At 37.7% G+C, this 27,763-nt stretch overlaps 1 protein-coding gene across 1 annotated transcript; it reads right to left on the reverse strand.

Moving 5' to 3' along the window:
• Positions 1-62: 62 nt before the first annotated feature.
• Positions 63-27,751, reverse strand: LOC133526838 (voltage-dependent calcium channel subunit alpha-2/delta-3-like). Its single transcript, XM_061863636.1, has 29 exons — positions 26,767-27,751; positions 25,100-25,361; positions 23,808-23,985; positions 22,996-23,127; positions 22,701-22,891; positions 21,500-21,628; positions 20,917-21,030; positions 20,047-20,162; positions 19,395-19,524; positions 18,556-18,648; positions 17,996-18,136; positions 17,254-17,346; positions 17,097-17,120; positions 16,102-16,128; positions 11,090-11,170; positions 7,805-7,879; positions 7,230-7,337; positions 6,798-7,060; positions 6,129-6,292; positions 5,645-5,776; positions 5,134-5,330; positions 4,545-4,694; positions 3,795-3,914; positions 3,325-3,477; positions 3,054-3,150; positions 2,076-2,242; positions 1,816-1,986; positions 609-737; positions 63-231 (listed from the first exon to the last, which is right to left on the reverse strand). Exons 1-29 carry the CDS (start codon positions 27,024-27,026, stop codon positions 103-105), a joined length of 4,026 nt encoding a protein of 1,341 aa, XP_061719620.1. The 5' UTR covers positions 27,027-27,751; the 3' UTR covers positions 63-102.
• Positions 27,752-27,763: the final 12 nt, after the last annotated feature.

A 27,763-nucleotide genomic window follows, 5' to 3' on the forward strand; every position in this document is an offset into this window, starting at 1 on the left:
TGACTGTCTATAAGCGAAAGTCGTCTACAAGCGCTTTCGTCGCATTTAACGGTTTAACATGAACCTTACTTATTATAATAATGTATTCAGTGCTCAAAGCCTTTATACAATTAGCCAGGAAGAAAGAGCTAAAAAAAAAAGTATTTGTGAGATGTTCGTGTTGTTGGCAGAATCCTCGTCTGGTTGCTTCACGTCCGGTAGCCACGGACCGCACTGCCGGTAGCCTTCCTCCTGGAAAGTAAATACATTTTATTACCGACCTTTATCTTTGCTAATGATTCTTTATCCATATATACTCGTAGGTCTACCGCGTATCTCAAGCGGTTGGTAAACAAGTTATTTTATATTAGATACTATTTGTAGCAGAAACACTACGAACAGCGCCAGTATCGCGTTTGAGTGGCGACCTCAAGGCGGAAAGCGAGCCCGCAAACGCCCCGTACACATTTGGAGGTGGAGCGTAGAAAACGAGCTGCGAGCCGTAGGATTGAGCTGAAACGAGGCCAAGACGGTTGCTCAAAATAGAAATGCGTAGAAGGATCTTGTGGAGGCCCTATGCACCTCCGGGGTGCCCAGTTCACGCCTTTAGCGTGCAAAGAAATCCATACCTCTTGGTAACGATGTGGGAAACAGGCGGTGTGCGGTGGCCGAGTAGCTAGCGGCACTACGTTGCGCGCACACGCCAGCAGGGCCGCTGACGGGACGGTTTTAGGCTCATCTTCGTCTTCAGTTGGCACCTGGTTAAAAAAGAAAGGTTTCAGGTGAAACAAAATCCGAAATTCTCTAATTGTACCCACCACTTGTACCTACCATTATAGTCGTTTAGGTTTAGGAAAACCTACACTTGTGACTAACGATGGGCAATTTCTGAAACATTTCACATATTTCCTTAACGGTGACATATTTCAACTGTTGAAAATTACATAATTGACAGGAAATGTTTCTGATAGAAATGTTACCGTATAAATTTCATGCAGCCTTTCCGCTACTCCTGACTTCAGAAGGATGGATTGTGATCGGAAAATTCGACAATATGTGACAGTAGACGCATGGCTAAGGGGTAATCGTACCCGGTTGTTATACAATAGACGGAAGTTCAAGACCACGTTAGGTGCGCTGCGCCTTTTTCCTTTTTTTTTCTTAATTTTTTAAACATATCTGCTATTTGTTTTGTTTCGTATGTGTATATTAAATTTGTTTCATTTTAATCTCTCATACATGAAATTTCATTTTACTTTCTCTTATTCGTTATCCTAATACACCATAATCATAATGTTTTATTGAGCATTATAGACTCCGCTTGACATTTCATTTTATTTTGCATGATGTTAATTGCAATAAAAATAATTGTGAACAGTTTTGAGACAGTAAAGCAGGCAGAGCTTTAACAAATTCTTTATCTAAACATATTACATAGCAAAGCCGCCCTGCCCCGTCTATCTGTCTGTTTGCTAAAAACTCCAAAACCAAGAAAAATTAAAAGAAATATAAGCGAAAAATTCCATTTGAAACTTACAGAAACTTATATGAAATTTAAGTGTAAGTTTCACTTAGGAAACTTACAAGCTGCCCATCACTACTTGTGACGGTATACTAGGTAACCAGCTAAAATATTACAATCCTTATTCTTATGTCGATTTATTTACCTTCTGGTTGATCGTAGGGTCGGGCAGCAGGGTCGCCATACAAATTTGCAATGTATGGATTAAATATCACCAATAGTCAGTTGATGCGTGACAGCGAAAGACCTCACTATCAGCCTCAGAACTCTCAGAAGCATCTCGCCAGCCTACTGTCTTTGTAATTAAGGTTTACCTTCTGGTTGATCATAGGGTCGGGCGGTGGGGTCGGTACGCTTGCTTCCATGCAGGATTTGAATACCGCCAATAGAAGTAAGTTAGTATGAGGTAATATTGCGCCAGCGACGGGCCATGTGCAAGTGGTTTCGTCGACTGGACGGCTAAACGCCTTTGACGCTCTTGCTCGCTGAAAGAGAATTTTTTTTGAAACAGAAATCTAAAGTTTGAAAGTAATAATTTTTTTCTCTACCGCCCTTTAGGTAACATATTACTTACATTCAATACGTAAATTGGTCGCGAACGGTCGCAGGCGGCGATCCTAGTTCGGTTGACTAGCACCCGTTCGTCGAAGAGTCGATCGAAAGCCTCGCGCTCGAAACTCTTTTTTGTTGCTCTGCGTCGCTTTTCCTTTTCAAAGGCAGTCTCGCCAGACACCAGAGATCCTTGAAAGCATAGATGGTAGGATCAACTAAATGTGCTATACGCGTGCGCCCGTAAAGGGCAGAACATACACAATGCGCCAAATTAAAAATACGTTTTAACATTCCTGACAACATAACAAAAACAACCTACTTAATTTGGTCGGGTTATTTGTTGCCCATCATAAAATTTATATACTAAAATTTACGGTGGGAAAAAAAAATGAAACTGTGACAAGGACAATCAATTATAGCGCTTTCTCTGCTACTCCTACTACTGAAATTTCCATAAGAGTATCTCGTTTGGTCATCTGCCGGCTCTACCATTTCATCTCTATACTTATTGTACCTCTATGCTTGAAAGAGACAACAGATGTAAAAGCAGAATAAATTGGCTCAGCCCGCGTAGCCAACGTGCCAATCGTTAACGCTCCGTAGCGAACAAAACGCAACTGTCACTGTCGCACTAATAGGGTAGAGTGATAGAGAGAGGCGACTATGCTACGCTACGGAGCGTTAACGATTGGCACGTAGGCTACGCGAGCAGGTCTGACACATCGATACCCTATTTCACAATCATCACGCGGAAATGTTGGTTGTAATTTAGACTTTATATGTCTGTGCACTACAGTACTAATTATCTACAAAAAAGAATTCCGCGTAGTTAGTACGATTGTACGTTAGGGTATCAATATATATGTATTAAAAATCATTTAACTAAGTTACCTACCTTCCTTTTTAGATAAAAAGGAAGGTAGGTAAAGGAAGGTATCCAATAGATATTGGATACTGTCAGTTGTTCACTACAGAGTTGCGCCTGTTGAAAATAACTTACCATAAGTTGATACCGCCACTGTAAGAAGAGCTTCACTCGTCACACGGATTATTGATTTCGTGGCGAGCCACACTGACCGAAGTATTGAAGGCATCATCTAAAAATAAAAGATTACAATTTTCAGTCCAAGCTATAAATACCAACAGCGCGCAGTTGTTTAACAGAAAACACACAGCCTGGTGATCATGGATTTAAGTGAGGTCGAACCCCTTTTTCTTTTTTTTCTCATATACTTCTGAAGGGACTGGTCACTGGAGATAGTTGTACTCACAGGTCCCGCTGATATTTCTTCCTCCGCTGGAGGGAAGCAAACGGCCTGGTAGTCGTGGATCCAGTTAAGCTCGAACACCTTTTGCTTTAGCAGAACTGTCATCGCCGCCGGATACAATGTGGATAGATGACGCCGGAGGGGGACCTCGTGACTCTAAACATTAAAGAAACATTGGGATCATCCAGATTTGCAGTCGCTTATTTCTTTTCTATTCAGTAGTTTTATTAGTTTGAGTTTGAATAAATCAGAAATGCCGAAGAACTTCGTATCCAAAGTTTAGCTTCGCACTCGGATATATTTACATAGGTTCACATTATACAAGTGGGATCATCTAATTATTGCTAGTGAATTAACGTCCCGCATTCTTTTCTAAGACGGAAGTTTTCCTCAAACTTTAACCTATATCTTATTTTTATTGTATTTTCTTTTTCACAGTATACAGGTAGAAGGAAGGTAGAATCATGTATTACCTCCATGTCTTCGTACGTGTCTCCATTGGCGGCCACGATCCATCCTCCGTCGTCCACCAGCAGACACAACCAGTAAATGCCGTCGCACGTTGTGTGCAGTGGGTCTTCATCCTGCGTATACTGAAATCACATAATTAGCTTTTGTAACGACATATACTGAAAAAATATGCTGTTTTACTATATGCTATGGATTATCCTTTGTACATACACTACATATATCAATAATGCCTTAACTCAAGTCTAATGATAAAGTAACGAGATGTGGGGATTACATCCGTCGAAATTTGTCACTCATATTCAACACATTATATGTAGTCATTGGACGGAAATGCTAATCTACTTTAGCATAACAATAACTAAGAGGGTTTCAGGCGTGCTACTTACAAACATTATATGCCAGTGAATGCGAATTCAGGGTACTAAGTATCTGTATACTTAGTACCCTGAATTCGCATGCAACCGTTTAAAAATAAAAATAAATAAAGATAGAGGCCGATGTTTTTATGGTACTGTTTCTTTTTTTGGTGTGCAAAACCTAATTTGTAAACGGTGTGTAATTTACAAACTAGGTAAATAAACTCTAGCGGGATAGACAGAATAGGTAGTCATTATTGCACACCAAAAAAAGAAACAGTACCATAAAAACATCGGCCTCTATTATTGTTTTTTCAATTTTTAACCGGTTGTTTTCTCGTTAAAAAGCGAACTGTTCCAGAAGGTAGGTAATAATTATATATATATTTGACTCACGTCAAAGTCAGTGAACTCCTTCAGCACATCTCTCAAATACTGTGGGTGGAAGTGAAAGCCCACGACGCCGACCACTGCCTTCTCTGACTCGTTCTCTCGTTGCAGCTCCAGCACTTGGGCTGCTGTCAGCCATTTTGATTGCTCTCCTAACTATTGATGCGAATTGAAAGTGAAGTTTTAAGTTAGGTATGAATTAAACTTTTATGTCGTAAGAATTGTAAATATTTTTAAACTAATGTGAGATTTTGAAGAAATTAATTTTAGATAATCATTAAACCTAGATAAAGCAGTGACCAAGTAAATATTAAAGTAGTTAAGACTTTGCCTTGTAACTTGGCTGAGTAGGAAGCGGCAGTCACTCATTATCCAGCTGCCTAAAGCCAAATATATAACAGCTTGGTCATCTCAAATTACAATGAATAGGTAGTATTTAAATAAGTACAACAATTTATGGCAAATAAAAGAAATGAAAAGGTACACTACTCAATTAAAAATGCTCTACTAAATTAAAGATTCTACAATTGGAAGACGGTAAAAGATGTCTATAACTCAATAGTTATTTGTGCAACAAGAGAGGAAAGTGTCTTACCGGTGGTGGCCATGCGTCTGTCATAGTGGTCCTTCTTAGCCGGATCGGTGCGACCGGAGCATGAACGATGAGCGTACCAGGAGAAGCGGCTGCTCGAACGTACCATGGTTCGCCAGGCCCACGCGCCCATAGCGCGCCGTCTGGGGGATTGACCGAGCCGGTAACGTGCCAGTGTTGCCAGCGCGTTAGGCCGCTCTCTAAAAACACATAACTAACTGATGTAACTTCATCCAGGCAGGATCTAACCAGCCCCTAATGGCCATAAGTGAATTTACTAAGACAGTAAACTTCGGTTTTAGTTGTTCTGTGGTCTGTGAGGGATAAGAAGCAGAACATAAAACATTTGGACTGAATCGTTGGAATGGAATGGAATGGAATCGTTTTCATTCAAAACCCTGATTGCCGAAAGTCGATTTTAGGACAAAAGCCGCTCTTTAAAATGTTTCCAATTTCTTCTCAAGCGCTATAAATTTGGCAATTAAATCAGGAACGAGGGATTATAAGCACTCACCCGTAGCCACAAAAGCCGTGACGGAGCCGAAGTAGCACTCAGTACAGTTAAGCCCTGGCCCTTCCTGGCGACTCGCCCAGGTCTCGGTTGCAATCGCGTCCGAAGACACTCGCGCCATCAACTCTTCATCACCTGTCCATTACGAGTACAAGTCTTTTAGTCATTTCGCTTATAGGAAATGGTTAAAGAATAGTTCAGATATCAGTACCAACTTTTATAAATATTGCCCGGCATTGCGTGTGGTGCCTAAAAACTAGTAGGGAGGTAAAATTGCGGTTCATCGTCCTAATAGCCACAGAGTTGAAAGAAGAACAGAGGTAGGATCGCTCAAGGCAAAACTGATTTCATAACAAGCCGATTTCGTACGCTTTGAGCCATTTACTGTTCGCCCTCGAGTTGAGACCATGCGCGTGTCGCGCTTAAACATGAGGAAATGAGAAATCAAAGCTTTCACACATACAGCAGTTAATAAGTAAATACTTACATTGATACGATGTTTCCAGGTCACCAGACCCATCAAGAAAAGGGGAGAATACGTGTTCCAATCTTTTCATAGGAAAGTTTGGCTCGTGTCTACGACGTTCCAAGAATTCTAGTAGCTCCAACTTCGGACTGTCAAACTTTTTGTGCACATATTGGCAGTATAACCTGAAATATATAACTTATATAAGTCAAAGTGCCAATTCAGAAGTTAAGCCAAAGATTATTATTAAGTCATTATAGATCGGTTTGGTAGGAAACCACTGTTTTTTTCAGCCAAACAATATTTTGGCATGGCAAGCAATGTTTAGCACATATACGGTAATCGTTTCCTGAGCCTTGCGCGACGAATCACTGTCGATACTACGAGTGGTCACTGGTGATTGGGCAAAACATCAAATACCGTGTAGTGACCAAGGCTTACCAACCTGGCAGGACAAGAAAGTCAGGATCATTCAGGCCCTTCACTGCTTCTTGCCACCCTCTGTGTAAACCTAGTTGCCATGGGCACCACATGAGGCTGACGATGCCGAGGCAAGACGCCTACAACCGTGTAGTGATCATGAACTTGACGCCAGTGGTACTCGCGCTCTTCGATGAAAACTTGCATATGCTCAAAGAAGAACTTTGACATTTGATTTAGATTGTTTATGCAACTACATTAAATGCTTACCAATCTGGCTGGACAACAAAATCAGGATCGGTCAGGGCTTTCACAGCTTCTTGCGCCATCTTCTGTGTAAATTTAGTTGCCGTGGGCACAACATGGGGCTGCCGATGTCGCGGCAAAACGGCCACAACCGTGTAGTGATCATGCACTCTTCGCCAGTGATATTCCCGCTCTTCGATGAGGGCTCGCATGGAATGCTCGAAGATGTACTTGCCGGCAAGGGTTTCGGAGCCCTCGGTGCGGTTGATTAGCATCCGGCTGCGGAACTTTGAAGAATGGTTAGGTTTAGTACCTATGGAGTGAATTTAAGTTAATTTATCAAAATGTAAATGTTTTTTAGATGCGTTTGTCTTGCCTCTAGTTACCCAATCAGAGGCAACCAAACTTGGATTGTAATGTCCTGTCATACGGTGCTAGAAAAATATAATTACTTACCTTGATCCATTTTTCAGGGTATGGTCTTGGTACATGACTTTCTGCCTCTTGCTCCAAATCGAGGATGTCCACCGTCCGATATCCCGGCTTCAGAATGTCGCCATCGAACTGTTAGGTATAATAATGATAACATTATACACAAAATGAAGTAAAAATTTAAAAATTGCCGATTTATCTACTTAAGGATTATTAGTTATACTTATATTATTGTTCTTTGAAAAGTGTGTGCTGCGAAAGGCACATAGCGAATTTGGAAATAGAAAATTAAGTAAGATAAAGGGTTTTTGAGATTTATTTAACGAAGTCTTTCGCTGTTTCTTTGTTGATCAGCAGGAGAACTATAATCAAATGGGCGCGATTGTGGCACGTAGAACCTTCAAAGATCTTCCTTGTTTAATAAATTATCAGAGGGCGTAGCCAAAATGCCAATCGTTTGCGCCGTAGCGAACGAAACGGTAATGTCTCTTTATCACTGTTCCATATAAATGCGACAGAGAGACATTAGCGTTTTGCGTGATAGAGTGGTCAGAAACAAGACAATGAAAAGAATTTTGACTCATGAACGTGTATCTCACCGTAGGCTTCAAATTTTCGTGCAGTACAATATTTCCTCTGTGGTCTAATATGAACAGTCTGCCGCCGGCACCCACCTAAAATAATAACAATTGTTCTCAATTATTCCATGCAAGCAGGTTGTCAGTGTACATCTGTAAACTTTTAATACAAACGAGTATATCTATCCCTAAAACGAACTAGGCTCAAAACAAGGTCCAAAAGAAATCCAAGGTCTTTGTTAAATATATCGTTTTAGGGTGAGGTACACTGGATTCTATTAAAGGTACACTGAGGTACACCGAAGATACAATATGTTTATAAATATTTCGTTCAAATTTACTGAGGTCCATCCAGACGCTTACGATATTTCCGATAAAATGGAGGCGCGGACGCAATTTGTAACGCTAGTATTCCCGTTTGAGGGCATTTTTTTTTTAATTTAGACCGCTCAAAATCACCATAAATCTAAAATTGGTGATTAAATTGGAGATGATTGATGTCATTTCTTTTCTGGTCAAATCGGTCGATTTCATCACCCCGTCTGGACAGACCATCTAATAGTCCAAGCCCTCTCGTTTTTCGTCTAAAAGAAAGTATCTCGCAAATAAGGAAAATACTAGTATGTTTTACGATCGTTTTAAAGAAAACATGAATAACAGAGAGATATTAAAAGCGATAAACAAGAGTCATTATATTTGCAGTTCAATGTCTCTCTGTTAAGCTGATTACGATAAGCCGATTCTCGAAATCTTGGATGAGTAAATGAAATGATGTGGATGTACCTATATATATATTTCTTTTAGTAAATACTGATATATAAAACAATTATAGAGTACCTAACATTGACTTATATTGCATCACAGTGAGATTACCTAAACTTAGTCTAAAACTACTCTTACTAGTCTAAATTTATACTACTTTAATTATAACTACAAAACTGCAACTCTTCACGGAATTTTTGTCATTAAAATTTATAAAAAGCTACAAAATATAATTTAGTTGAATTGAACAAATTATTTAAAAAGGTAAAGATTAATCTGCGCCTGCTCCTGCTAACGTCTCCTTACTTACTACGAAGGGAGTCAGAAATGTGCTGCCTCCGGAGTGACATGGCCATTAAGGCCCCGTGAGTTCAAGTACATTCTGAGCGTATTCGTGAGCAGTGAGCGAGATGGCTGTACGTGCCCGGGACCGCAGATATGTTTTTGAATTGTCATTTTTAGTAAATTTAACAAAAGAGTAACCGGGCGATGAGTTTGATGATGATGATCATTAATTTCTAACAAGCAGAAACGTCTGCGAACGATGCTATTAAGCTTAGAATAAATTTAAAAGTGGAAAAATTACTGCCTTGGCTGAAACTTGAACTCACGGCTTCTGGATAGGTGTTTATATGTATAGGGGATTTAGTAAACGGCTCTAAATTTGCTATATGGGGGTTTTCAGGGACGGATCTTTGGGAAAATGCCAATTTTTGAATGTTTTCCGAGCAAAGTATTTATAAATAATTAGAATAAAATTGCTAACTACTAAACGCCTTGTTTTAAGTCATGATAGGACACGTGATGTTATCAATAGTGTATATGTTTTGATAACTAAAACACAAAGTACACCCGATAGGTGTTATCTATGAAATCACGCCATTATCGCAATATGTTAATATTGAATCTGGACATAATGGCGTATAGGTGATTAATCTCGGTCAGTAATAATCGTCGTTATGATGCACACTTTTTTGTGTAGATTTATAAAATCCAACATAAACCTATAAAATATGCGTGATTTGGTAAAGAAAAAACATACTTATTATACATTATTATTTTAGATAAACTTAAAAGAAAATCACTGTCAAGTTCCACGGGACTCATTGCTTCTCTTGCACAGTCTTGCAGCCTCTTTTAGATAATTAACAAAAGTGGCGAATGGCGATTACTCTACTGACAAGATTTCTTAAATTATTAATTAACGATGCTGTAGTGTAAGCTACGCCTTACCCTCGCACATGTATACCACTCTATAATATAAGCTGTTACTTATGTTACTTTAGACAATATAGCTATATAGTCCGAGAGAGTAGTTTGATTCAAATTCCCACCTCACATGGCGACCCTGCCAGGATCGCCATGTAAGGTGTGGCGACAATGATACAACGGTTGGTATCTAATTACGAATATATTTTGTTAAAATAACGCGTACATGTTATTATATACTACAGCTATGTATGTGTTGAGGCGAGGCATTATAGTATACACACTACAAACTGTAAAATATACACAGGTGACTTATTTTCTTTATAATTACATGAGTTCGCTCAATATATAATTAAATCATAGCATCTAAAATACCTATAATACGGGTTTACTTTTTTGGCAAAGCTTTCTTTCTGCACCTTACGCTAGCAGTTATGTATTGATGCGATAGAGAGGGAATACGGCCAAGTTCACGGAGTCACTAACGCAAATATCAAGTGCTAACTCGTGGTGGTGCCGTGCAGAGGGCTATTTGATTGACAGCGAATGAAAAGGGAGCTAAAAAGCAAATTAATCAAATCACAAATTAAGCCATACTTCCTAGTAAGAGGCTGAAGTTTAAATGTAACTATTTATCAACTTATCACCTAGTTACACTTGTGAAGTCACGTGCAATACGCACTCGATTAAATATCAGATTATTGAGATAATTCTGATATGCAAAATGCTGAAGCATCCTTAACTGTATGTACCATCCACGTATACTCGTAAGCGTGACCTAACTCTACTGTATGCATATGTATAAACACGTAGTCTTATTCGAATTTCCTAGTGCTATTAGGATTCATGAGGTGCCTGATCGAGATTATAATAATATAGCTCGAAGAGGAAGCGAAGCGTCTCTGTTTCAGTAGGCCTATCACATGACGGGTGAGATAGTATCTCGGCCGCGACATAAACTACCTGGGTGCGTAGACAACGTGCCAATCGTTAACGCTCCGTAGCGTAGCGTAGTCATCTCTCTCTACCACTCTTCCATATTAGTGGGACAATGACAGTTGCGTTTCGTTCGCTACGGAGCGTCAACGATAGACATCTTGTCTACGCAACCGGTTCCTCTCCAATTATTAGTTTATTAGATACTGTCGGGCTCATCCTACTGCTTGGGAATTTCTTAACCAATTCTCGAAAAGTTATGTGGAATTGAATTTGTGTTTGAGCTATGGAGCTTCTACAGCGTGGTCTACAGTTCACTGAGCCACTAACATGTTATAGTTGACATATATATATGATCGGAAATTTAATCGAACTAAATTTAATCTAAAACTAACTTACTTGATAGAAGGGCAAGACCAGCTTCAAGTGATCGATAGGTATGTCGACTCCTGCTACGCCGAGAAGGCGGTTGACTGGGTACTGCAACGGGTTTAAAATTACTTTGTATAATACAGGAATAATGATGGAGTAGTAAAATGTTTTAAAACTACGGGAGGTTTTTCTCATACACGGTGTAACATGAGGAAACCGTAAGATTTGAACATTATATTCCTGATCACCATTAGAGACTAAAATGTCATATAAACTTTTCTGGATTTCGCCTAGTTTCAGAGTTAATAGCAATTAAAAACTAGATCTGGTTCAAACCAATTTTCGGTGGAAGTTTGCATGGTAATGTATATCATATATTTTTTTTTGATTTTTCATTCTGTTATTTTAGAAGTTACAGGGGGGGGGACACACATTTTTTCACTTTGGAAGTGTCTCTCGCGCAAACTATTCAGTTTAGAAAAAAATGATATTAGAAACCTAAATATCATTTTTGAAGACCTATCCCTAGATACCCCACACGTATGGGTTTGATGAAAAAAAAATTTTTTTTAATTTTTTATGACTTATTAAAAAAAAGCGGCCAAGTGCGAGTCGGACTCGCGCATGAAGGGTTCCGTACCATTTAAGACGTATTAAAAAAAAATCTACTTGCTAGATCTTGTTCAACATTTTACCACTTTGGACACACATTTTACCACTTTGGAAGTGTCTCTCGCGCAAACTATTCAGTTTAGAAAAAAATGATGTAAGGAACCTAAATATCATTTTTTAAGACCTATCCATAGATACCCCACACGTATGGGTTTGATGAAAAAAATTTTTTTTTAATTTATTGACGTATTAAAAAAAAAAACTATTCACTAGATCTCGTTCAAACCAATTTTCGGTGGAAGTTTGCATGGTAATGTATATCATATTTTTTTTTTTGATTTTTCATTCTGTTATTTTAGAAGTTACAGGGGGGGGGGACACACATTTTTTCACTTTGGAAGTGTCTCTCGCGCAAACTATTCAGTTTAGAAAAAAATGATATTAGAAACCTAAATATCATTTTTGAAGACCTATCCATAGATACCCCACACGTATGGGTTTGATGAAAAAAATTTTTTTTTTTAATTTTTATGACGTATTAAAAAAAAACTACTTACTAGATCTCGTTCGAACCAATTTTCGGTGGAAGTTTGCATGGCAATGTATATCATATATTTTTTTTAGATTTTTCATTCTGTTATTTTAGAAGTTACAGGGGGGGGGACACACATTTTTTCACTTTGGAAGTGTCTCTCGCGCAAACTATTCAGTTTAGAAAAAAATGATATTAGAAACCTAAATATCATTTTTGAAGACCTATCCATAGATACCCCACACGTATGGGTTTGATGAAAAAAATTTTTTTTTTTAATTTTTATGACGTATTAAAAAAAACTACTTACTAGATCTCGTTCGAACCAATTTTCGGTGGAAGTTTGCATAGCAATGTATATCATATATTTTTTTTAGATTTTTCATTCTGTTATTTTAGAAGTTACGGGGGGGGGGACACACTTTTTACCACTTTGGAAGTGTCTCTCGCGCAAACTTTTCAGTTTAGAAAAAAATGATATTAGAAACCTCAATATCATTTTTAAAGACCTATCCATAGATACCCTACACGTATGAGTTTGATGAAAAAAGATTTTTTGAGTTTCAGTTCTAAGTATGGGGAACCCCCAAAATTTATTGTTTTTTTTCTATTTTTGTGTGAACATCATAATGCGGTTCATAGAATACATCTACTTACCAAGTTTGAACAGTATAGCTTTTATAGTTTCGGAAAAAAGTGGCTGTGACAGAATCGGACAGACAGACGGACATGACGAATCTATAAGGGTTCCGTTTTTTGCCATTTGGCTACGGAACCCTAAAAAAAACTACTTACTAGATCTCGTTTAAACCAATTTTCGGTGGAAGTTTGCATGGGAATGTATATCATATATTTTTTTTAGATTTTTCATTCTGTTATTTTAGAAGTTACGGGGGGGGGGGACACACTTTTTACCACTTTGGAAGTGTCTCTCGCGCAAACTATTCAGTTTAGAAAAAAATGACATTAGAAACCTCAATATCATTTTTAAAGACCTATCCATAGATACCCCACACGTATGGGTTTGATGAAAAAAGATTTTTTGAGTTTCAGTTCTAAGTATGGGGAACCCCCAAAATTTATTGTTTTTTTTTTCTATTTTTGTGTAAACATCATAATGCGGTTCATAGAATACATCTACTTACTAAGTTTGAACAGTATAGCTTTTATAGTTTCGGAAAAAAGTGGCTGTGACAGAATCGGACAGACAGACGGACATGACGAATCTATAAGGGTTCCGTTTTTTGCCATTTGGCTACGGAACCCTAAAAAACATCTCCATATTGTAACTTAGTGCAAAACGCTTTTTTGATGGCGATGATTCCATTATGGGGCGTAGTCTAAATATCCTTATTGATAGATGTCAAAATGCGACAACTATAACTTTTGCAAAAACTATGTTTTACGATAAAAAAATCTTAAAAATTTAATTTCAGTGCCAGCTTTAGCATATATTAACATTTTATGTACAAATACGTTCAAAAATTTGAAAAAAAAAAATATATATATACAAGGTGGCCAAAAATATGTGCATTCCCGTTGCTAGGGAGAATCGCGAAAATAAATTTTACCCTCCCATAGAAAATAGAGCTAAAATGTATGAAACAGTCAGAAATGTTTTTCGCGATTTCGGTGTTGGTCCCATAGTAAAAGTTGCTCAGTATAAGCCCAAAACCTCCCTGGCAACGGGAATGCACATATTTTTTAGCCATCGTGTATATATTTCTTTTCGGCGAAATTTACTCAAACTCCTATAACATTTTTTCCTTCTTTGGCCTCAGCAGCGCATGATTAAAATCTTTCGGGTTGCTCGTGTTACACGGCGTATAGCCTTTTTATAATTGGGTTAACATGTATCCTATATTACTCGTATGAATTGATTGACTATTAATCAGCTCAGAGAGCCTACCGCAAATCACGAAAATCTCGCTATCTGCCTCTCTATCACTCTTGCTAATTCGAGCGACAGAGAAGCAGATAACCCAGTAGTTTTAAGCTACGTTGGAATACACGACTTAAACATACCTATCTATAATATAAATGCACGTGTCCTGACTGATTGACTGACTCATCAACGCAGAGTAGAAACTACAAATGCGAGAAAGGTGAAATGTTCACACTAGGATGCATTTATAAAGTATACAAGAGCTAAGAAGCGATTTTGAGAAATTCAACCCCTAAGGGGATTAAAAAGGGGATGAAAGTTTGTTCAAGTTTTATTGTAAGCTAGGAATTCGAAAATCATGAAAAGATATATTATTAAAATAGATACACGAAAGCGAATTTCAGCGATTTTGCAAATTCATCCCATAAGGTGGTGAAAAGGGGTTGAAAGTTTGCATGAAAATCTAAATATATTCTGAGTACAGAACTTTGTTTATTTTGTAAGAAGTTTGTATATTTGCATAATATTAAAATAAAACTAAAATCAGCGTTTTTAAAAATTCATCCCTTAAGGTGGTGAAATATGGGTTGAAAGTTTGTATGTAGATCAAAATGTTTTTCGATTGCGGAACTTGAAACTTTGTATATTTGCATATTGTTAGAATACAAGAAAAGTAATTTCAGAGTTTTTAAAAATTCATCCTCTATCTGGGTTAAAAGGGGTTGAAAGATTGAATCCTTATTTTAATCTAGGGATTTAAAACTTCGTTAAAAGGATATACAAGGTGCCAGTGAGCATTGCGAGACATTTTAACTAAGCATTCCTGGTAATATTTAGAAACTAAAATGTCTAATAAAATTTTCTGGATTAGGCCTAGTTTCAGAGATAATTAAATGTTTTTCGAAATCATTCTTTCGCCATAAGTTGGTACAATACTCATTTTTACTGCGGTATTGCCACTTTGAGGTCTAGTCTGGACATACCTATTGATCGACATCGAAAAATAAAAAAAAAGTATTCGAAAGGCTACCCCCAAATAAAAAAAATTTTTAGTTAATTTTAGGTTATGAGTTTATCAATAAAAATTACGTTTTATGTACAGGAGTGTTAAAAAAAAGGGAAAAAAAAAAACAAACATTTTTTTTTTGTCGAATTTCACAAAAAGTCATATAACATTTTTTGCTTCTGTTGCCATCAGGAATGCATCGTTAAAATCTCTCGCAATGCTCACGGGCACCTTGTATTATTAAAATACAAGAAAAATAATTTCAGTGTTTTTGAAAATTAATCCCCTAAGGTGGTCCTTTTTCACCACATAAAACCTTAAAAATTTGTATAGAGAAAAAAAAAATGCGGAACTTGAAACTTTGTATATGCGCATATCATATTATAGAATAAGTAATTTCAGCGTTTATAACAATTCATCCCCGGAAGGAGTAATGAGTTGAAATGTTTAAGTAACGCAAAGCGGAAGCTACTATGGCCAGAAACTTGAAGTTAGCACAGCTTCACCTAAAAGTTAAACTTTTTCATCAAAGGTTACCCACACAATTAGTTATGTAGACCTCTAACTACTGCAGCTATGTAATACCTAATTATTGATTATCTATCTGATCTGTGTGATTTGTGGCTCTGCCACAAATTGACAATTGTCTCTCTAATTTCCTTAAGTCAGTCTTTGTTCATCTAATTCTAAATAAACTGTTATTTTTTGCAGCATTAATTAAAATATATGTTCATGTTGAATTACAGCAACCAACATCAAAATCCATTTGACTTAAAACTTCATACAATTTGCAAAAAAAAAAATTAAAACATTGCTAGGATATGAAAATTATAGGTACCTACTCAAGATGTATAATGTTCAAGATAAGATTCCACGCGGACGAAGTCGCGGGCAACAGCTAGTATACATATACATAATCATAGATTGCTATATTAAAACCCTCCTTTTGCTTCGCCGTAGTTAAGTAAATATATAAATGTTTACAAAAGAGAGGCTTAACTTACCGTCCGTGTTGCTCGCCTTTGTAATTCCTAGAATATAAAATAAAACTTTCAATTATTGTAGTCATCATACGAAAGAGATCGCGCGCAATGCGGATAAGACCGCATATTTTTTCCCTACCTGAGTTATTGGCTTTGAACTTGTATTAAAACTGTGCTAGTACACAAGGGTGAACTCGAAGACTTTTGCAGCATGACTAGTTGAGTTAATAGGTATAATCGATATATCCTGATATAATTTTAAATTATTTGTATTATATTATATTGGTTTTCCGTTAAGAACTACCTATTCCACACGTTACTCCGATACAGCAGCAAAAATCAAAAGAAACAATCGAAACTAAAATATACTTCAATTATCCCTCTCAAAGCTAAAACTAGTCACATCCAGCCCTCACTATACGCTAGTTAAAACCTACCGAACTCCCTTAAAGATATTGAAAAATTGCCGATGTTTAATAAACATTTAAAAACATTTTTAGTCAGCAAATTTTATTACAATGTACATATTTTTTTATGTTAAATATGATTAATAATGTTGATTTATATGCATGTTAGTTTTAAGTTTATTGCTGTACCCTTGCAGGGTGTCACATACTTATAAACCCACCTACTTATAAGCTCCACCTAATAATGTGTAATGTAATATGTTTCAGACGATTTCCTAGTTACTAGGTATTATCAACATCTATTTGATGTAGATTGCTTTAAAAATTCGTTGGTTAGTCTAAAAAACGTAAACGTAAGATGTTTAAAGATAAGTTTTATATCTAATATATTTACGCATTAGCTATACATAATTATTAATCTTCAGGACTTTTTTTGCGGTACATCTTTCGTATTGCATATCTAATATGTTTATATATGACTATTTGGTTTTTTAATAAATCAAAAATTTTAAAAGTAAATAATTTATAAATACAATATAGCTAAGGACGTCAATAAATTACAAATTATACTTTTATTAAAATAATTAGATCAATAAATAAAATTCTTACTTCGTCCAGAGTGATGGTAACATTCTGAAAAGAAATGAAAGCGCGTGTGTTAGTACTTACATCAAAACCTTATTGATAGGTAGAGCCATTTAAGGTTTAAGCTATGAAATGTAATTTAATGAAAACACCATAACACCCTATTATTGGTGGTCCTTACCTCAAAGGTGGTGTTTTCAAATACAGGTACAGATACGCTTATTTGCAAGCGATAGTCCACATCAAGACCTTCATAGTATTGTCCATATTGATCCTAAAATTGAAAAATAACATATTACGGTACAAAACTGATATTTGATATGTTACAGCCGAACCAGGTACCTACCATATTGAAGCCACGTAAAAGACATTCATACCATACATGGATTTGTAGTTTTGTCAACATCGTCAAAATTTTGTTTTGGACGTAAATCAACAATTCTTACCAACCGCTTAAAAATATCCGACCTAAGACATCAATGTTGAAAGGACTTTATAATTATGTAAACATTAACTTATGCTCATAATTTGACTGTCAGTGCCTGAATCAGTGTCATATGATTCACGTACTAGTTTCCAAGCCTCTCTAGACTAGGTTAAAATATGAGTACCTATATTTGATTTAATTTAATTTAGTTTAAGTTAAACTTTAATCTTGCATTTTAATATAATAATTTAAATGTAATATGATCCTAAGTTGGTCGAAATAAATGAATTCATTATTATTATTATAATTGCATCTGCGTAGAATGATAATGATGAACAATAAAAACTACCCTATATTCTTCCCCGGGTCTCAAACTAACTGCGTACCAAATCGGTTCAGCGGTAAGCGTGAAGAGGTAACATACAGATAAACTGACAGAGATATTTCGCTTATGTATAATGTTACATAATAGGGATTGCAAAAACAAAATACTAACTAGCTTAACTGAATGCATGTAATCCTTCATAAGTTGCGCCGGATCGAGTAGTTTCTTTTTGTCACGCCGTAGGGCGAAGTAGCGGTCTTTCTGTTCTACATTCTCTTTTTCAATCCAGTGGACTTCACTCCGTCTCGGATCCTAAGAACAGGGAAACACAACTGGTATATTTATAAGATGCCATGAAAGTGTTTCGGACATTATGCATTTAGCCCTCTAGATTCAAGAGACAAGCCAGACCAGGGGCTGCTGGCAGGGGCTGTCATTCTTATCACTATAAATAAAGGGTATTTTCTTGACTCAAGCTCCTTCAGATAACAGATTTAAGTTTTCTACAAAGTTTCAGAACCAGCTAACTTTTCATATTAAAATTGCTACTTCAACAGTTGTATCTAAATTCCTTGGAAGTTTGAATATGTCAATTGAAAATAATTACATGGTAGTTTTACTTGTCCAGCAACTTTTGAAGTGATCATCCTGCTCTCATAAAGGCATGCTGGTTGGCTGGTATTCTGCATAACTAGCATGCTTATGAGCATATGTAGAGTACCTTCAAGTACCTCGACATGCGCGTAGACATCGCTGAAAACCGTGAGGCGATCCTTTCGCTGCGCCACTAGAGGACGTTCTAGCACTCGAAGAAGACGCAATACCTGTTCAAAACAAGTCAAAATTACATGTTAAAAGCCCGACTGCTAACGTCCTGACTGAAACAATGCTTAGAATAAATTTAAAAGACGGCTACCGGAGTTCCAAGTTATATTGGAAATTCACCAGTAACGATGTGCTACCCATACTAAATAATTTTTTTAGAAGCAGAAACGTCTGCGAACGATGCTTTTAAGCTTAGAATAAATCAAATCGTCTAAGAAGTGTAACGTTCTTACGGTAGATGTCGCTAGGGTCCCCTAGACTCATATGGTGGAAAAATTTGCTACCTATGGATGAAGTCTTGGTGGCTCAGATGGCAGAACGCTGGAGTATCGATCCAGAGGCCGTGAGTTCAAGTCTCACCCAAGACAGTAATTTTTCCACTTTTAAATTTATTCTAAGCTTAATAGCATCGTTTGCAGACGTTTCTGCTTGTTAAAAATTAATGAAACAAAGCTCTTTGCCTATAAAGATTTACCGAGTTATTTTAGTGGGCGTAGGTATCCAGAAGGGACTACAAAAGGATATTAATCAATTTCAAATGATCAATGTGAATATATTACCATAGAATAAGATAAATTGCCTGCTCCGTGACATCCGCATGGATGGTGAGCTCCGCAAAGTAGCCATCTCGGGTGCAACTGAGCCGGAAGCTATAGGTACTCGCGGGTGTTGTCTTTGACGGCGAACGGGTCGTGCAGCCAGATCACATACAATCTGAAGACTTACTCTAGTACACATAAATAACCTGCTCCGTGACATCCGCATGGGTGGTGAGCTCTGCAAAGTAGCCATCTTGGATGCAACTCAGATGGAGGCTGTACTCGCGGGTGTTGTCTCTGACGCCGAACGGGTCGTGCAGCCAGATCACATACAATCTGAAGACATATTCTAGGTGTCAATTTTCTTTTGATCTCAATTTACATTATTTTGTGAGGATTCAGGGTCTGTTGCACCAACAACGTCACTCAGCAGAATTATGAAACTTCCCATACTTACAATAAAACTTAGCGAAAATTTTAAGGGTGACAGCATGGTGACAAACGATTCAGTGCAATAGACCCGAAATGTTTTTATGGGACCAGCTAGAAACTACTGTATATTAAAAGTCGGAAAATGAGAGAGTCAACGATTGAGCATGCGGACTCAGTGTGAAGTCCTAGAAAGTTTAATACAATAGCTACAATCTAAACAAGGTAAAGCTAATCTTAAGGTTTAGAACTTGAAGTATTCGAATTTTAACCAATACTACGTTTTCTACCCTCACTGCCGAATTAGCACCGTAACTCCTCGACCCCAATATGTTTGCGCCTCAGCACCACTAAATATGGCGTAGGCACGTTTCATGATTAACAACACTGTCTTCTATGAGGAGCCACGACAGGAAAAAAAACTTATACCTTATAGACCCATCCGGGTCTAATAGTTTAATGAGATCCGTCATATTCTCGTTCAAGGTGTCTGTGATAAGCACGATCGCCTGCTGGCAGGGTCGGCGGCGCCCTGGTTTCTCCCGCTGAATTAAAAAAAACATAGTTTACTTCATGATACTTGAACTGATATCAATAATTCAATACGCTTGGGGATAGGATAAAACAAGAGACCTAAATTTTCCAATGTGTTTGATTTTGCTTTTAATCTCTTAGACAATTCTACGGCACATCAATTGTAAGCACTAGTTTGTCCATTAGTATCTATCACGACCTTTCGTTTGGAAGCCGGGTTCTACCGATTAGCTGCCGGTGATTTACTGATATACAATGTATTTGTACACGTATAGTGAAGCCGTTAACCACGTACCTACGGTACGATGAATTTTATCGACAAATCACCCCCTATCTCTATTTTTTTTTTATACAATTTTAAAAATGCACCTCTTCAAAGTTACTTGGCGCCAAACACGACTGCACGCGCAAAAACGACCTCGTTTTCGAAAATAAAATTCATAAAAAAAATTTTTTGTATATAATTTTTCTTCTCGAGTAGTTGTGGAAAATTTTCTGTAACATTTATGCATGAAATTTACGCCCTAATTCATAAGCTATCGAATGTTTTTTTTTAATGTACGACAGGTAAATGGACAGATAATGGTACATTAACCAAGAGCAGTCGTGTTTAGCACCATAAAACTTAGAGGGGGTGGGGGATGGTTGGGAAAAATAGGTATGGGGGGAGATTTGTCGATGAAATTCATCGTACTATACGTGGTTAACGGCTCCACTATACGTGTACAAACACTTTGTATACTATGACATTACCAATGACATTACCTGCTCCTGTAATGTGCGTACTGCATGGGTCAAAACAACTTTCATGTCCGTCTCATTCCTGAACTGCAGGTACTTCATAGAGGCCATGATGGCCGCTGTGTTAATGTGGTTCGCCTAAAAAATAAATTCAATTCAACATAATATTCAATAGGTTCTGTTTGGTATATTATTCTTTTAAATCAACAAATGGTTATAATGTATGTATGTATGGAGGTGTGTGTGTGTCACTTTATAGCACATTATATATATACTTAGGTTTATTTGAATAACGTGCCATTTATGTTTCTCTTTTTTTAGCAGTGGATTTATTTCAAAATGAAAGTAAATCGCCAACGTGATATACATAAGTGGCGACATGAAAGTTAAGCTGAATGATTGAATGACACATGCAGCTACATAGTCAATAGGTACCTACACCATAACATAGTTGCCTGTGAGTGCCTGCTCCACAAAAACAAACCGTTTTCATGTTGTTTTTGGGTCCAAAACCTTCAAGTCTGATGACGATACCTACGTTGGAAATGGAACGGCATGTATATTCTCGTTCTACTATTCTAGGTTGAGTTTAACCGTTTATGCTTACCGATATGAGCACGTCCTCACCGAAGCAGGGGATGATCGGCGAGACCGTTTTGTTAAATCTCAGCACATTAACGTGGTCGTCATCAGTCAGGGCACTGAGCAACGCTAAGATGAACTGCTCCGATATGACCTTAAATAAACCCATAAATTATTAAACATTGTTGCAAATATTTTACAAAGTCGGCATTTCAAGCATCAAAAAAATCTAGCGACCTGTATCTTACATTTACGTAAGACTTAAATTCGTGCCTTATGTACGAAAGGGCCTATAAAGGTGTTTTGCCCATCTGGGCCTCTACAGCTATTAGGCACTTATTTTTACTTTACACACTGCGAGTAAGAGTCAACTAGACAGCGGTAGGCAAAAAATCATATCAATAAGAGAAAGATAAAATAAGAGCAGTATGTCCTGGCATTCATCGTCCTTCTACTCGTACTTCAATGACAAAATATTACAGGAGCAGTGGCGTAGTGTGAACTAATCTGTTTGCGGGCGAAGTCGAATTTGCGTTTTGGAATTTTCTTTTATTGTGTATTCCCAAGGTCATAAAAATCGGCCAAGAGCATGCCGGGCCTTGCTCAGGGTAAGGTTCCGTAGTTACCATTTAGCTATACGGGGGCAATTAGTAAGTACCATGTACATTATAAGCATAAGGGAATGCCTTCGCAGCGCTTTTGTCTTTTGCATTAATTCAAAAATAGCTAGACCGATCATGTTCTCTATAGTATTTATTGAAAGTACTTAATAAGCTTATGTTGCAAGATTTTTTTCATACTCTTTGGACCCATGGTTCAAAAGTTAGAAGGGGGGGGGGGGGGGGGGACAAATCTTTCCTTTCGGAGCAAGTATTTTAGAAAATATTCACTTTATCAAAAAATCGTTAATGGAAACCCTCATTCGTTAGACCTATCCAACGTCATCATACGTCACACCATGCATTGGGTTAAAGCGAAAATAAAAACATTTTGTACAGGAGAGAGGTACCCTAAAAACAATTTTTTCTACTTTTTATTTTACCGTTCTGTCGCTATGTATGATTTATGTATCCATGCCAACTTTCAGATTTCTAGCACTAACGATCACGGAGCAAAGCCGCGGACGGAACAACAAACGGACATCGCGAAACTATTTAAGTTTTTTAGTTGACTACGGAACCCTAAAAAGGGGTTCTCGTAGGTGCGATGCCATTGACTAGGGGTACCTTGTTGGAGGAGTTGTACATGGAGCCTGAGGCGTCCAACATGATGAGGATGTCCCTGGGTGCGCCGCCCGCGCTCACGTACCACGGACGCAAGCGGCAGTCGTATACGCCCGTCGGGCTGATGTCCTGGTATTCATCGTCTTCCTGCTCCAGTGACAAGTCCAGTTTCTGCATTGATTCCCAGGATGCAGCTGAAAATATTCAATTCTTTAATCTAGTCAATAAAATTTAAAAATGAAAAAATTAACAATGTAAAAAATCTCGGGACACATCAAGTCGCGATCATTAAGCTTACCCGGATAATGTCTTAAAAAGCCTTTGGCACTGCAAAAATATTGGAATCCAAGCGAGGCATCTTGGCGGTAGTTGTCTCGGAACACTGCATCCAGAGCTTCTGACCAGTGCATGTCTCTGAGGACATTTGGATCTAAAAAAAAGGAAATGAATACCATAACAGAGTCAGGACAGGCTGTTTTAATGCAAAGTGCTACATCCAGTATGGCGCTCTTAAAGAATATGTATGAATAATTGAATATTATTAATTCTCACTGCCAAGTGAGTACTAAGTTAGCGTTTTCCGAGTTTGCTGTTAAGGACAGGACCGAAAAAGAGCCAACAGCAGTAAAAATCTCACTGCGTTCGAGCGCCAGACTACCTAGACAGCCTTTGCATTAAATGCCTCGAGCGTATACAACTACGAGTATTACAGGATCGAGTCAGTGACAGATGTCCTTAGCCATTTTAGCGACTGGAACAATTTTTTTCAATACTATGTTGGTGGCAAACAAGCATACGGCCCGCAGGGCCACGGCCGCACGGCCACAAAGCAATTTAACATTCACAGTGCCCATATCTCTCATTTGGACGTAGTTTAAGGACATAACTGGGTCCAATCTCTAAGTATAACCACTTTATTTAATTACTATTGATTTGACTGTTATGGACAGTTGCACCGTGCACCGTGAACGCGATTGGGTCTAAGAGACATTTTGAAATCAAAGTGAATAACTACACTGTAGTCCAATAGGCAGGTGTACCCCTATTAGTTTTGATTACATTCAAACAGTTCTTGTACTATGTGTAAATGGAGTAAATAGTGTACTTTACCGCAGTCAAACACTTCAGTGGCGACGTGTACGCTGCTGGAGTTAAGAGACATCTTGGCGTCAAAGTGTGCGCTGTCGTGCAACACCTCGTAGTTCTGGCTGCGACATGTCATCAGCTTCACGAAGTAGTAATCGTGTCCGTCTGGCTTCTTTGGATTTGGTTTTGGTTCACCTAATTTCTGTGACATATAGTTTTGCTTTAAAATGTTGTTAAGTCAACTAATTCTGTAACGGCAAGTAGAGAAATGAAGTCGATGCCATGAATAACCAGAAGGTCTCGTGTGTCATGCAAGCAAAATAATCGTTAACTATTCGATGACGTTAGGTGAGAACACTACTCGGAAACTAAAAATGTTGTTAAAAGGCATTTACCACTCTACATAGTGATCCAAAAAAAATATGAATAAGGTGAGGAAAATGTGTTCAACTCTATCCTAAAGATAGAGAAACTTATCGAGTGTAAAAAATACTCGTTCCATGTCGTCAGCTTATGGGATAAGCATCCATCCAGCTAATTCTACGGCATAAAATAGTTGTAGGGCATTGATTTACACGGCGTATAGCGTATACGGGATTTTATCGAATACCGTAGTAACCGCAAAATTTGTATGGCAACTTACAAAAACGTTCACACGACTAATCAGCTGTGAACCTAGCCATACGGTGAAGTTTTCAATTTTTCTTTTGATTTAAAATTTTGTATACGATATATAGAAATTTTGTATAGTCTGTGAGGAAAGAGAAGAGCCATGGAATATAAGGGAACCAATAAATTATATGTCTCTTCTCTTTCCGCACAGACTACATCATTCATCATGTTTTATGAGTCCTCGCCTCTAGTCAAACGATTGTTCATTTGATATCTACAGTTCTTTAAGTAGGTATTTTTGTATACTCTTTGCAGGCTATATAAGTATTTAAATAAATAAATATTGTAGGACATTATTACACAAATTGACTAAGTCCCACAGTAAGCTCAATAAGGCTTGTGTTGAGGGTAGTTAGACAACGATATATATAATATATAAATACTTAAATACATAGAAAACACCCATGACTCAGGAACAAATATCCATGCTCATCACACGAATACATGCCCTTACCAGGATTTGAACCCGGGACCATCAGCTTAGTAGGCAGGGTCACTACCCACTATGCCAAACCGGTCGCCAAACTATATAAGTATTTCCATTACGATTCTGATTATATTTTAATACATATATTTAAATCGGAGTCCTATGCTAGACTTACATAGCAGGTATGCTAGACTTACATTGCGACTAGTAGACTTACATAGCTGTATTTGAATTGGTAACCCTTTGGCGCTTTCGTCTTGCTCTGCAACTGCTCAGCCTTGTTCATAATGGCTGCAGCAGCCGCCGCTCTCTTCATCAGCAGGTCCGAGAAGGCCCCGGCGGCCTTGTCGACTATGGCGGCGCCATCTCGCTTGCCGCTCTTGACGTTTTTGAAGCGGGACAACAGCAACTGCCGACGGACCACGTATTCTTCTGTGGCGTGGAGCTTCTTAGCTATGTTTTGAGCCCATTTTTGTATCCTGTGAAATTAATGTTTTTTGTAAATATGTTGTTAAGCTAGCTTTTTGCCAACCAGCTTACCACACTATAGCGCCAGGAGGGCGAAGCGAAAATCTAACTTTTTTCTAACTCCGTTGATAGAAAAGCCCATCGAAACTTAAGAGGAACGAGGACGCTCGTTTCTCCAGACAAACGTATTCCCCAATTTCCTCTCTGGAAAATATTTTTTACATAATTTGATGTATAATAAAATAACCATAACTACCTATATGCTCCTACGTATGACGACCTGCCTGGCCTAGTGGGTAGTGACCCTGCCTATGAAGCCGATGGTCCCGGGTTTAAATCCTGGTAAAGGCATTTAATCGTGTGATGAACATGGATATTTGTTCTTGAGTCATGGATGTTTTCTATCTATTTAAGTATCTTTAAATATGTAGGTATGTATTATATATATCGTTGTCTAAGTACCCGCAACACAAGCCTTATTGAGTTTACCGTGGGACTTAGTCAATTTGTGTAATAATGTCCTATAATATTTATTTTATTTAATATTTTATATATTATTTACGTTTGACTTTTTAATTTTTTTTGATTATTGCTAAAATTAATTAGGAGCGAAAAACTGACTTCATACATTTTTTAAATGTTCCTAACTCTTATAATAATTTAAATTCTAAAAAATCTAACGTAAGGGCAATAGCTGTGGTTAATATACAACAAACTGTTTCAAAATATTTTCAATTATGTTAATATCCAGAGAGGAAAATGAGGACCACGTTTGTATGAAAAGGTCATTTCGCGCGGGTCCTCAACTTTCGTCTTAAGTAATCTATGGAAATAGTCACGTGACTCTCCGTAGCAGGGTGCGTAGACAAGATGCGAATCGTTCACGCTCCGTAGCGTAGCGTAGTTATCTCTCTCTATCACTCGTTCATATTAGTGCGACAAAGACAGTTGCATTTCGTTCGCCACGGAGCGTTAACGATTGGCATCTTGTCTACGCACTGTTGACATCCCGATACATTTTTTTCTTTTCCTTTGGCGTTTGTCAATTTACGATTGTCATTTTGGCTAGGTTGCTCCTGGGGAGGAGCATAAATATTTGATTTAATTATTATTTTTGATAGTTCGTATAATTCATTGGATGTGAATAAGTAAGAACGTAGTTAAACACCTGCCCATTGCTACTTGCTACTCGCTGATCGCTTCCAGTCGGATACAATACATATTACAATATTGCAATTATTCATAAATCGTCATTACAACCGAATCCGACGGTATTCTTTGTAAAAATTTCGAAATAAAAGAAGATTCTATCCTTAAAAAAAACTCTATAGGGAATTGTGAAAAGATTCCGAGAACTCGTGGTTTATTTTGGCAATTTTTTTTGTATTGGCAGCCCTTAATGTCTTGAATACTCACAGATCTGGATAAATAATCTTGTACTTCTTCTCCGGCTTAGTCGGTGGTTTAACATACGGCTTCTCGCCCAGATCGTTCACCCCCAGCGGTGTGGAGTTCGTTCTATTCCTGCTGATACTTAGCAAATACTCTTCGTGCTTTTCTAGATCTTTCTTTATTTGCTCTAACGATCGCGTGTCGCTGGCAGGCTTCGCTTTGGCGTTTTTGGCACACAGCGCGGTTTGGACGATAGTTACGACGAATAGTAATGTTATTTTCATAGTTGATATTGCTGAGAGCTTCCGTGCAAAATTTATATATAGGTATACTAGATAAGTAGCAAAGTTACTTTTATTTTTTAAGTTCTAATATACTTTGTTGGATATATTTCCGTTTTTGGAAATTAGAAGTGAAATTGACGTACACACTAATTGTATAATTAGAATTTAATTAGTATTTTTCATTTGTATTTAAATCTATATAAACAATGTAAATGCGGCGCTGGAACTTTCTGTCATCTAACATTATTTTATGTTACCATTTCAAACCATGTTTTCGCAACTTTTTTAGTAAATTACGTCATAGTTTTCCCTTCACGTCACTAGTTAATGAAATAAACAGAATGTCGGTATATATCTCCTGTAATTCACATCGCGTGCACTGGTTACACTAATATACAGGGTGCAGTAAAGTTAGTCCCTCGGTGTCGTCTGCCGAACTAGACGCACCGCGGACTCCCCGGCGGGACGCTCGGCGCCCGCCAATCTGGCGCCGTCCCGAAAATCTCACCAAACCCATTCCAGAACGACCTATCTCCTACATACTTACGTCTTTCTTTGCTGTATAGGCAGTCAATGAAACGATCTACCTACTTTACCTACTCATATGACGCTGCTTTGGCTCATTCACAAGTTTCGCGGTGTTGGGAACAAATCGTCAATATTTAAGCTCCATACCAACAAGTTTCTTAATTAACCATCGGTTGTCCTCATGATATGAGTAAACAATAAAAGTTTAA

The sequence above is a fragment of the Cydia pomonella genome, chromosome 17 (assembly GCF_033807575.1).
Source record: "Cydia pomonella isolate Wapato2018A chromosome 17, ilCydPomo1, whole genome shotgun sequence".
Taxonomy (NCBI): Eukaryota; Metazoa; Arthropoda; class Insecta; order Lepidoptera; family Tortricidae; genus Cydia; species Cydia pomonella.